The sequence below is a fragment of the Malurus melanocephalus genome, unplaced genomic scaffold (assembly GCF_030028575.1).
Source record: "Malurus melanocephalus ecotype Western Australia unplaced genomic scaffold, MMel_1.1 scaffold_177, whole genome shotgun sequence".
NCBI lineage: Eukaryota > Metazoa > Chordata > Aves > Passeriformes > Maluridae > Malurus > Malurus melanocephalus.
In genome coordinates, this window is record NW_026623409.1 from 870,492 (window position 1) to 881,309 (window position 10,818).

At 52.1% G+C, this 10,818-nt stretch overlaps 1 protein-coding gene across 1 annotated transcript; it reads right to left on the reverse strand.

Annotated features, from left to right (window-relative positions):
• Positions 1–153: 153 nt before the first annotated feature.
• Positions 154–6,513, reverse strand: GASK1A (golgi associated kinase 1A). Its single transcript, XM_057372676.1, has 4 exons — positions 5,715–6,513; positions 1,980–2,102; positions 1,619–1,722; positions 154–1,074 (listed from the first exon to the last, which is right to left on the reverse strand). Exons 1-4 carry the CDS (start codon positions 6,498–6,500, stop codon positions 864–866), a joined length of 1,224 nt encoding a protein of 407 aa, XP_057228659.1. The 5' UTR covers positions 6,501–6,513; the 3' UTR covers positions 154–863.
• Positions 6,514–10,818: the final 4,305 nt, after the last annotated feature.

Sequence of the window (10,818 nt, forward strand, 5' to 3'; positions counted from 1 at the left end):
CACATGCAGGGATCATGGCACATGGCACATGGCACATGCAGGGATCACGGCACATGACACATGCAGGGATCATGGCACGCAGCACACGGCACATGGCACATGCAGGGATCATGGCACACAGCACATGGCACATGGCACATGACACATGGCACATGCAGGGATCATGGCACATGGCACATGGCTCTCCCTGGGGGTGGCACCATGGGTTACAGGAGGGCAGCGCTGCCCAGTGCTGCTGAGCTCCATTGTCCTGCCTGGTCCCAGCTTCAGGCAGTGCCTTACACCCACTGCCAGGCACACAGACCTCTTCTGCAGGGGGAAAGGCAGAACTCAGCTCTAGTGTCTTGTCTTTGATTAATCCTCTTAGTAAGCTCMCCTCTGCTTTCCCCCTGCTTCTCTGCCTGGGATGTTTTGGAAATAGTGAGGGTATCATCAAAAAGCCCAGCACAAATCATGGAAAGGCTGCCAATGACTTCTTCCACTGTTTCTTTAACTCTTCCCAGGTCCCTGTAGGCTGCTCAGTAGTCCAAGCCTCCAGTTTTCACAGTTGCTGTGTATTTGTGTCTGTGTGTAAAGGCACCCAAAAATCCCCCTGGATGTGCCCTTCCTTTGAAAATCCATGCTGAGGCAATGACTTGATGATTGCTRCCTTTCTCAAGCAGTTGTGGGTTGTCTTAGGAGACRTCTCCTCCTCCTCCTCCCTACTCCCTGTGATTCCACCTGCCTCTCCAGAGCATCCTACAACACCCTGTGGAGAGCCAAGCACCAGCAGGCACCTCATTCCACCCATGCCGCGGACAGGAGGTCCATCCGTGGCTGCTGGGATGTGCAAGGCGGGCACCCAGAGCCAGCCGGGGTTGGGCTCAGCTCGGCGAGTCCTGGAAGAGCTCCAGGCTGCGCTCTCGGATGTGGCGCAGCAGGATCCGCGCCCGCCGCTCGATGGTCCGGAGCAGCGGGCTCAGCCCCTCGGCGCCGCCCTGGCTGTGCCACAGCTCCCGGTCCAGGCGCAGGGACTGCAGCAGCAGGCTCTGCCACCTTCCCGACCGCAGCATAGCCACTGCCGCCGCCGGGAAGCTGCAGAGGAGACAGGGAGAGAAGGGTTATCCCAGGAAGGCTGAGCACAAGGGAAGGGCGCTTGAGCAAAGATGCTTCAAGGGGAAATGCACGTCTACCCAAAGGAACGCAGGATGGGGAGCGTCCTGCTTGGAACTCTGCCCGTGGTGAGCACGCAGGATAGCTGCATCAGACACGGATCCAAAAAGATTCCAAAGCAAGAGGCCTCCAGCATGCCAAAATGCCTCATGGGCAACGACGCAAGAAATGCTGAAATACCTGATTATTCATTATTTTTGTGCAGCTGCCAATTAAAGAGKGGAAATAGGCTTTGGAGCCTGCCTTCAGCCGCCCAGAGCAGAATAAAGACTTAGTTTTGGGGTAGGGGCAGATGGGATGTTTTTGTGAGCCCACCCACCCACCGTGTTCGGAGTGGGAGGTGGCTCTGATTCACAGGGATGTCCCACCAGGGTGGCCAGGGACAGCAAGAAGTGGAGCGTGCACAGGGCTGTGGGACATGCCGTGTGTGCCAGCCCAGCCCCGCCCGGCACGGGCACATTCCCACCTGTCTATGCCCTGCAGGAGCCTGAAGTTGAGCTTCTCTTCGGGATGCTGTGGCCGTCCCGCGTTGTCAATGAACACCAGGCGGGACGGCGCGCTCCTCCGGACCTGCCAGCGGGATGGGGAGCAGAGTTCACCCAGTGCAGACAGTCACCAGTGTAGGGGCTCAGGCTGCTTTTTAAAGCAGTGAGAAAGCCCGAGAGTATCTGGGGGAGAGCAGATGCCAAAGGCCCCTCCATGCCCGGCCACACCTCCCCCCAGGGATCCGGCATCACCATGGCACCTATATTCCCTTTGCTGCCACCTCAGCCCTGCAAGTGCTTCCTGTTAGCCCAGAGCAGCCCTTGGGGAGCAGGAAGACATACCAGGATGTGCACCAGGAACAGCTCTGCTGGGTTCCGGCACTTCTCGTGGAGCATCTCCTCCACGCAGGGCTCAGAGGGATCAGGCTGAAACCCRCAGCAGTAGCGGTCCAGGCGGTCGTGAACCTGCAGGAGACATTTGGGGACCTTAACAGGGAAATGTGCCTGGGATGGGGAGGTGTTATTGTGAGCTGTTCTTGTACAGAGGAAAATCCAGCTTTTCCAGGGATCCTCAGCAGACGTGCAAAGGAAAAGACACGCACACTGGTGAGAGAGAGGAAGGGAAGCAGCAGGTGCTGAGCTGACTTGCAAAAGCTGACTTCGTGCCCTTTGGCACAAAGGAGTGATGACAAAGGTGATGGTGACAGGCTTTTCTGATGGAGTTCAGGTACCTGCTACCTCCCCATTCTGTATTTGCACAGAGCAAAAGGGTTGTGCTTCCAGCTGAAAAGAAGGGAAGATGTACGCAATGATGAATGAATAAAAAACCAACAAAAGCACCCAAGGAAACCTAGAGTCTGAAACCTCAAAAAGAATCTRTTTTTCTGAGTCTTTGTGCTCTGTATGATGGTTTCATCTGGTTCCTGTCACATATGCAAACTTTCATCCATCCCTATGGTAACCTGAGCAGCTCTCAATGGAAAGATGAATGGAAAAGCATCGGCAAGGGGAAAAGCGGTCTGTGCATACGCAGAGCATGCCTGACATTTGAGCTGGGCCACAGTGACTTGTTTTTGCTACATTTGTGTTTAATCATYTGCAGGTGCTGCAAAGACTCCATATTGTCCAGGCTGTGGAACTTCCTGCTTCCCATCCCAGYTCCCTGCAGAAACCCTGCTGCTGCTCGGCAGCTTCCAGTGCTTCAACCACAGCCTTGGAGGAACGAATGAAGGACTTTTAAAAGGCATAAATCTCTGTCAGACCCGGCTTCAGTATTTACAGAGCTTTCTCAGCTTTGTCAAAAGCAGCTGGTAYMTCCYSTGGGSTGGTTTGTGGGGCAGACAGGACCCYGTTGGCTGTCAACAGATCTCCCCATTCTGTTTTGACACAACCACAAAGGGAACGTGCCTCACCTCCTCCAGCTCTGGAGACCTGTTTGCAAAAAAAAAAAAACCATATATAAAAATATATATGGTCCTTTAAATATATATAATATATAAACATGTATTTATAATGTATAATAAACGTATTTTCTGTTTGAGCTATGAAAATGTCTGACTTGCTGATTTGCTTGATGTTGCTGGTGCCAACCCAAGAGGCAGGGCTCGGGGTGCAGAGAGGCTCCTGGAGCCACTGGGAGGGCTGGAGCAGGTCTCATGTGGGCCAGAGGGGATCCACAGGTGACAATGAGACAGAAGCCAAGTGACCCACMGTGGCTGCCCATTCCCTTCACCCTGGTAATTAGCACAAGTTTCCCATTGCAGGCTGTGCTTTGAGAGAGAGCTCAGTCTGAACCCAAACACTGACCAAGCACTGGACAAGATGCTGCAGGAAACACCAATTGTGATCTCCATGGCCATTCCATTCATAACCCTTCGAGAAGAAGGATTAGTCCCACACGGGAGCCTCCTAAACATCTCTGTTTCCTGAGGTTCAATGAAGCACTCAGGTCGGTATTTTTCCTTCGGGAGTCACTCCAGTTAAATGTGCTTGARCATCTTGACACAAAACACATGGAAACAGAACAAAATATCACATTTCCTCCACACATCTCCTTGGTCTGCCCACTGGAGAGCCCAGCACGCCGGTTTCTCTCACCTGCTATGTTATTTTGCAGGCTACACAGAAGGTGAAGACAACCTGAGATAACTTACAGAGACACTAAATAGGCTCAGAGCTGCACTCACCCGCCCACGAGCACCTGTGAAACCAAGGTGGATTGGTGCTGGACCCGCAGAGGTGTGAGGAGGAGGCGGACGTGGTGTTCRAGTGGAGCCCCAGGAGAGGGACCAGATGGCTGTGGAGATGCTCAGAGCACCCTGACATGCTGACAAGCCTCCCTCCCCTGGATTTTTTGGTATTAATTTTTTCTTTCCAGAGTCTAAACAGCTCCAATTCACGTTTGGTGTTATTGCTGGARCACAAATCCATGAACCACACCTGCTCCCATCTAAGCTCAAACACTATGAGAAGCTCCCCTTCAGCCCCTCTTATGCCCATTCTGGGGCATCCCCTTGCATCTGATAGGCTTTTCCAGTTATGATTCAGYCCAGGATGGCTTCCCCTAGGGAAAGTTTCCTGGCTCTCCCCCTGGCTGGGAAGAGGGTGTCCCAGGGCAGGGCTGTGGCTGCAGAGTTTGTTTGGTTTTGGCTTTTCTTAAAGCACAGGACAAAGCCATCAGCAGCTGCTCCCTTTCTACTCAGCTTGGCAATTTTCCCCCAGTAAAACCCTGCACGTAGAAGGGGTGGTCCCTTATGGCAAACCAGAGAAATCAACACAGAAGAAGTGCAATTTTAAGAGCAATTGAAGAAAACCACCAACATTTCAATGCCAGTGCACAACAGGGCTCACATCTTGCAACTTCTCGTTCCCCAGCAAGGGCTATGAGATGCTAAAGCCATTTCTGAAAGATGCCACCCCACTTCTACAATATCCTGCAGACTCTTTACCTTTATGTGACTTTCCTGCATGGGAGGATTCCATTAGAATTATTGAGAAGAACCTGTGGATTGCCCTTGGATTTATCATTGCCCTGCTTCAGCCCTTGAAGAGGAACTCTCCTTAGTACTAGATACTTTTTCCTGGAGTCTTGGCCTTTTCACTGCACTCAGCAGCATTTTGGCCTGGGGAAGGGAAAGGGATTGGTTAATCTTCTCATTTCTCTGGTTGTTTCAGCTAAAATATTTCCAAGGCCRTCTAGAACTGCTCCACCTCTGCCAGCCGTAGTTGAGGTTACAAAGATTAATGGTCAGGCTTCACAAAAAGAAAAAAACAAAAGCCACCATAAAAATGAGAAAGAATAAGGAGGACATATTTTAGTAGTTTTGTGTTTTTTCTTTCTTCCCTTCTTTCTTTTTCGTATACTAATGCTTGCCCTTTCAGGCAGTTTTCTCTTGCCTGATAACCAAAGCTCCAACCCCCAGGTGCCTAAACAGGCTTTCTTTTTCTCCATAGGAATCACTTTTGCCTCCTWATAGCTGCCCTCCAAGAACTGATAACTCTCTGGGATGCTGTTGTAATCCCTCGTAGCAGCAGGGTATGATTTTCCATGCAGAAGATTAAACCCTTTAATGCCGAGGAGGAGGAAGCAGTGCTGTCCAGAGGGGCAGGGCTCCTTGTTTCCAGTGCCAGCAGCACATCCCTGAGGCTGGATGTGATGGGGCTGATGCAGAGCGTGCTGCCTGTCCCTAGGGATGCCCTAAGGATGTCTCCAGGGCTGTCTCAAGCCTCTGCCATCATCTGCATGAAATGAGCAGCAGAAAGCTCACCCACATGAGGACAGACTTGCCACGTCTGGAACCTGCCTGTGCTTCCCCTGCAAATCCCAAACACGGATCACACTGYGGCCGAATCGCTTCTGCACAATGTTCTGCTGCTCCCCGTTAGCTGACACATCCCAAAGAAACCACATCCCAAGATGTGGAAGTTCCACATCCCAAGAAACCACAGCCTGTGTCACCCCAGAGAGCAAAAGCAGAGCACGGTCAGACAATGCAGGCACAGGGGGACACGAGTGGCACAGATGATGGGACAGGTGGCCCTGATCACCCCAGGTGGCCCCGATCACCCCAGCCCTACCTGGAGAAGGAAGTCAAAGAGGGCCAGGCGGCTCCACTCGCTGTGTGGGATGTTGGAACAGGGATCATCCCCGGCCACCAGCGTCGGTCTGTGGGCCCGCAGCATCTGCTGGTACTGCAGCCACCCCAGGGCACAGGAGTTCTGGTCATTGTTGGCATCCTGCAGGTGCTGGAGGTCGGGAGCCCACCAGATGATGGGGCGCAGAGCACCGTCGGTGTAGCTGTAGGGCAGGAGGGGGCTGGTGAAGCGCCGGGCCACGGCGGGCAGGCTGCGGTTCAGCCCCAGCACCCTGTCCAGGTGGAATGCCAGCACCTCGTACAGGTCCCCGGGGCGYTTGATGAGCCCACAGCGCCCATCCTGGCAGTCCCCTTCGGGGCTGGCTGGAGAGACGCCCCCCTGGGCATCGCCCACGGCGCGCAGCYCCACCCGCAGGACTTGCCCGTGGGCAGGGACACGGGTTTTGGAGACCACCTGCCCCGTGGCCAGCAGCCGCATCTTCTGGAGGTCATCATCAGAGAGCCACGGGGGAGCGTCCCTGGCCACCCCTCGGCGCCTCCTGCTCCGGCCGGGGGGCTGCTCCTGATGCAGGGGAGTGAGGGCCACGGGGACCCTTCTTCTGCGGGCTTGTCCTCCGGGCAGGGGGGCAGCCACCTCCCTTGGGGACCCTGGTGGGGACGGGGCTGGCAGCAGGAGCGGGGAGCGGTCTGGGGATGGGGGCAGGTGGATGAGAGCCAGCAGAGCCAGGGCCAGCAGCATCCCGACAGCCGCCGGGGGCTTCACTGCCATCCTGCGCCACGGTCGCTGCGCCTGCGGGGACAGAAGGATGCTGGAGTYACTGCAGTGTCCTCAATAGGGTTTGCTTCAGAGGAGCAGCCCCTCTGCTCGTGTGATCCCTGGGAGATGGATTCCACAAGCTGAACCCACAGCTCTGCAGCAGGAGGGTTATGGCAATGATTAGTGCCAGAAATCAGCCAGAGTCCCTCCAGAGGCAAATCAGAGCAAGGGMTGACTCCTCACACAGAGGCTGCCATGACTGCAGCGCTGAGCTACAGGATGACTTTGTGGGCAATGGATTTTTCATGGTCAAATGTTTCACTTTAAAGACCCAAGAGATGGGAAAAAGAAGAAATAAAACCAAACCAGAGCAAATTCCTGTCTGGAAGTGAACACTTTCCAGTTCCTAAGAGGCTTTTATTTCAGCCCTTACTCTGAGCACCCTCACTGGATYCTATCCTGGTTGCACACTGAACCCATAACCTGCATCCCCACATCCTCCTCTGCAGGACATCTCAGTGTGTGCCAAGACACGGCCTCTGGAGCTCTGCCCATCACTGTATCCACCAAAAGCAGCTCCAATGTCAGTCAGGACCTGTGCCTGCCTGTGTTTTAAAAAAGGGGTGTGAACTCCTGGCGGGCTGCAGCTCCTCTCCTGTGAAGACAGGCTGAGAGAGTTGGGGTTGCTCAGCCTGGAGGAGAGTCTGGGAAGAACTTAGAACACTTTTCCTGTACCTAACAGGGCTACAAGAGAGCTGGAGAGGGATTTCTTACAAGGCCATGGAGTGACAGGGCAAGGGAAATTACTTTAAACTAAAAGAGTGTAGGTTTAGATTAGATATAAGGAAAAAATTCTCAACTGTGGGAGTGCTGAGGCATTGGAACAGGTTGCTCTGACAAGCTGTGGAGTGTTCAAGGCCAGGTTGGATGAAACTCAGAGMAACCTGGTCACCTGCCTGTGACAGGTGTGTTCAAATTAGGTACCTCTAAGGTTCCCTCCAACCCAAACCATTCCATGGGTCTATGATTTGATCTGTGCTATGCGTGAAACACAAAGTATTCTGATTCCCAGCATGAAGGAACCACCTTTAGACATGCGCTACCAGCTTTTGGTGTCTATGCCTTTATACAAACAGCTTTTTTTTTTCTCCTCTTTTGGTTGTATTTTCTACTGGGAAGCAACTTCAAAAATTACATTGGCTGKAAAGGCAGCTACAAGCAAACAATGYGCAAGTSTCCCTGCACTGCTAAATTGATAAATCTCCCTTGACCTAAAGCAATCCCATGCACTTGGTGCTGGGGCTGCCCCAAGCACAGGATGTTCCCATTTAGGCTGGGCCAGCACTGTGAGATTCTCCATCCAACCCAGACCCTGGGCCACACTGCTCCCATACCTCATTCACCTGGATTTGGGCAGCCTCACACACCTCAGGAGGCTGGAGCCACCAAAAGCACCTTGGCACCATTTCTCTGCTTTCAACAGGCATTTCCAAGTGGCTCAAACCCACTTTGAAAGTCAAGGCAGTGGTCAAGTGGATACATTTTTTTGCAATTATTTATTTTGGAAGCACAAGTATATCCATGGCAGACACAGCCAGACAATATATTGCCAAAGAAGGGATAAGAGACTGTTTATAAGAGGAGAAACTTGAAAGAAAGAGCTAAAAAGCTGGGGAGGTGAGAGCCAGCAGCCAGAATGACTTCCAGAAAACAGCTGGGCAAGCAGAAACATTTCCAGACATGGGGCTTTTAGGATCACAGGCTCTCACTGGCTGCAGGGACCCACCACCAGCACAATTCCTGCCCCAAGAGCAGCTGCCCCAGGCCACCCCAGTGCATGAACTTAGGAGCTGACACAGCGCTATCCTAAAATCCATCAGGTGTCCTGCACTCAGCTTGGGGACACTGCTTGGGGACACTGCTTCAGACAGCCCCCTGCTGAGGAGCCACATCCCTTGCAAAGACACATCAGCCCAGGAGGGTGAGAGGAAGCACTGACTCACTGGCCTCAGCCTCCCTTTCAAGGGCTGAGCAGATTTAATGCCGTTTATAAGAGCTATTGATGGTGCACTTGGAGCGATTCAGCTTTATCGCTCTCACCTAATTGCTTCTCTCCCAGAATTACAAGGTAGTGCAGCAAAATACACCTGCTGGGCAGAATCCTTTGTTCAGACAGGGCTTACACCAGGAGCCAGGGGATGTCTGCTGCAGGGCTTTGGGATCTGCCAGGGGACCTCTGTTTTATCTCTTCCCAGAGTGAAAAGGAACAAGTCCAGGGTGAGACTGTCCAGAGAGGGATGTCCTGTCCTACATCACCAGCAGGGTTAGTCAATAACTGCCCCAGGCATCAAAGTACGTGGCTAAATCATTGCCTTAGGTGCTTTTCTGGGGAGGGGATGGGTATGAGCACCCCCCAGCMCCCTGAGGGGCAGTGGGATCTCTGTCAAGGGACTGGTTGTGATTCCTCCCCAGCCCCCTCCACTTGGTAGGATAATGATTTGCTGTGAAACCACAGCCAACACCAAGCGACACAGGCAACACCCAAGCTCAGCTGCTCAAAACCTTCATGCCCTAAATTTTAAGTAAATTCTGCAGAGTGCAGGCACACATTSTTTCCCAAACACCTGCAATCCACGTCTGGCCTTCTGAGCAAGAGTTTAGAGGAAGTGCATTGTCTAAATCCTGGTTTAACCATAGTAAAATAACTTTGGCATACAAAAGGCTCATCCTGGTATCCTGATATCCACACTCCTTTCGAATCATCACTGTAAGTGCCTCACAATCTGTTCCTCTGGCCTCTAAGTATGCTGAATTAACAGCAGTGATATCTATGGAATTAACCCTGAAGGATAGGGTTAACTGTAAATCTCAGTATTCCCATCAGCATCCAGCCAAATCCTTTCCCAATCCGTGCCTTCTTGGGCATGTTTTCCCAGCACCTCCCCTGTTCCACCCTTCTGGAGAGACACAGCCCATCCCACTCTCACCAAAACCCCTCATAACCCTTTTCTTCTGCACAGGGGATTTTCAGGGTGATTGTTTTTGTCATCCAGCTGATGATAACCCTCTGGCTCCCTATACCAAACCCGAGTGCATAAAAAGCCTGCCTGCCAAAAATCCCAGCATCCTGGGGGGAGTGCATGTGGGAGCCACATGGAAAACCTTCCAAACACCGCAGGAAAAATCCTTTGGAACCCACAGCCGGAGAACAGAGCACCCCAATTGGATGGCAACAATTGCCGGGTTTTTAATGTCAAGACAGTTTACTATCCAAGTGGTTAAGGGATCATCATTGTCCAAACCCCCTTGGTCTTCCTTGTCAGTGAGCTCGGGTTTAGAACCRTAAGTTAGAGCTCATTGCTCTCCCGCCCTGAACTTGAAACCCTGGGCTGTGAAGCCGGGTGAGGGCTGGGGCAGGCTCCCTTCCCCAGAACCCTTCGGGGTTTTCCTGCCACATCAACAACAAAAAAGAAACAAAAAAGGTGCAAGCACAGCCTCTGTTATTTCTGGCAGTTGATACTACAAATTTAATAATAACCTAGGTGATAAAACATTGCAGAAATAATACTGTATTTACAAGCCTTGGGTAAATACTTTTCTAAAGTGTATTTCTCTGAGCCCATGCTGTAAAAAAAATGCTGCAGTTGAAGCTATGGCTTCGATTCAGCCTGAAATGCAAACCATACGTACAGCTCTGCTCTGCCGGGCTGACATACTGACAGCACAGCACGTCTCTGCCTGAAATTAGGTCCTTTTCCCAGCAGGCAAAAGCCATAAAAAGGCTTAAGAGAGGTACTACTTGTTCCAGGATGCCAATAAGTAAATAATGTATACTCTCACTCATCAGAGGAAAATACAGCACGGCCTGGGCACTGAAGGCACGGTGGAGAGCTGTACAGCTTTGATGCTTGGAGATAAAACTTTCTAAGTGTAGTTGGGGGTGAGGTGGGGGAGGGTTATCCTTGACATTGTATTCCCAGGATGTTTGAACCTTGGCAGAATTTGAAGCAGAGCAGCCTGTTTTCAATTTCTTTTCAAAGTGCATCAAATTGGCTTTGTCGAGCTTGAAAGAAAAGAAAAACAAACCCCAAACTTCATTATCCAAGAATGTAAGAAACAGCCCTGAGACTAGAAAGATGCCACGGAWATACGTGGCTGCTGGAAACGGGACKGATCCCTGCTTTCCTCTGACATTCCAAAGAATGCTCCTGCCCCTGCACCAGCACTGCAAGATTCCTGCAGTGGTAAATCCCAAAGAGGTGCCCAGGGGAGGCAGAATGGCTCAGCCATGGCCATGTCACCCTTGGCCRCCTGCCCATCCCAAAGGCAG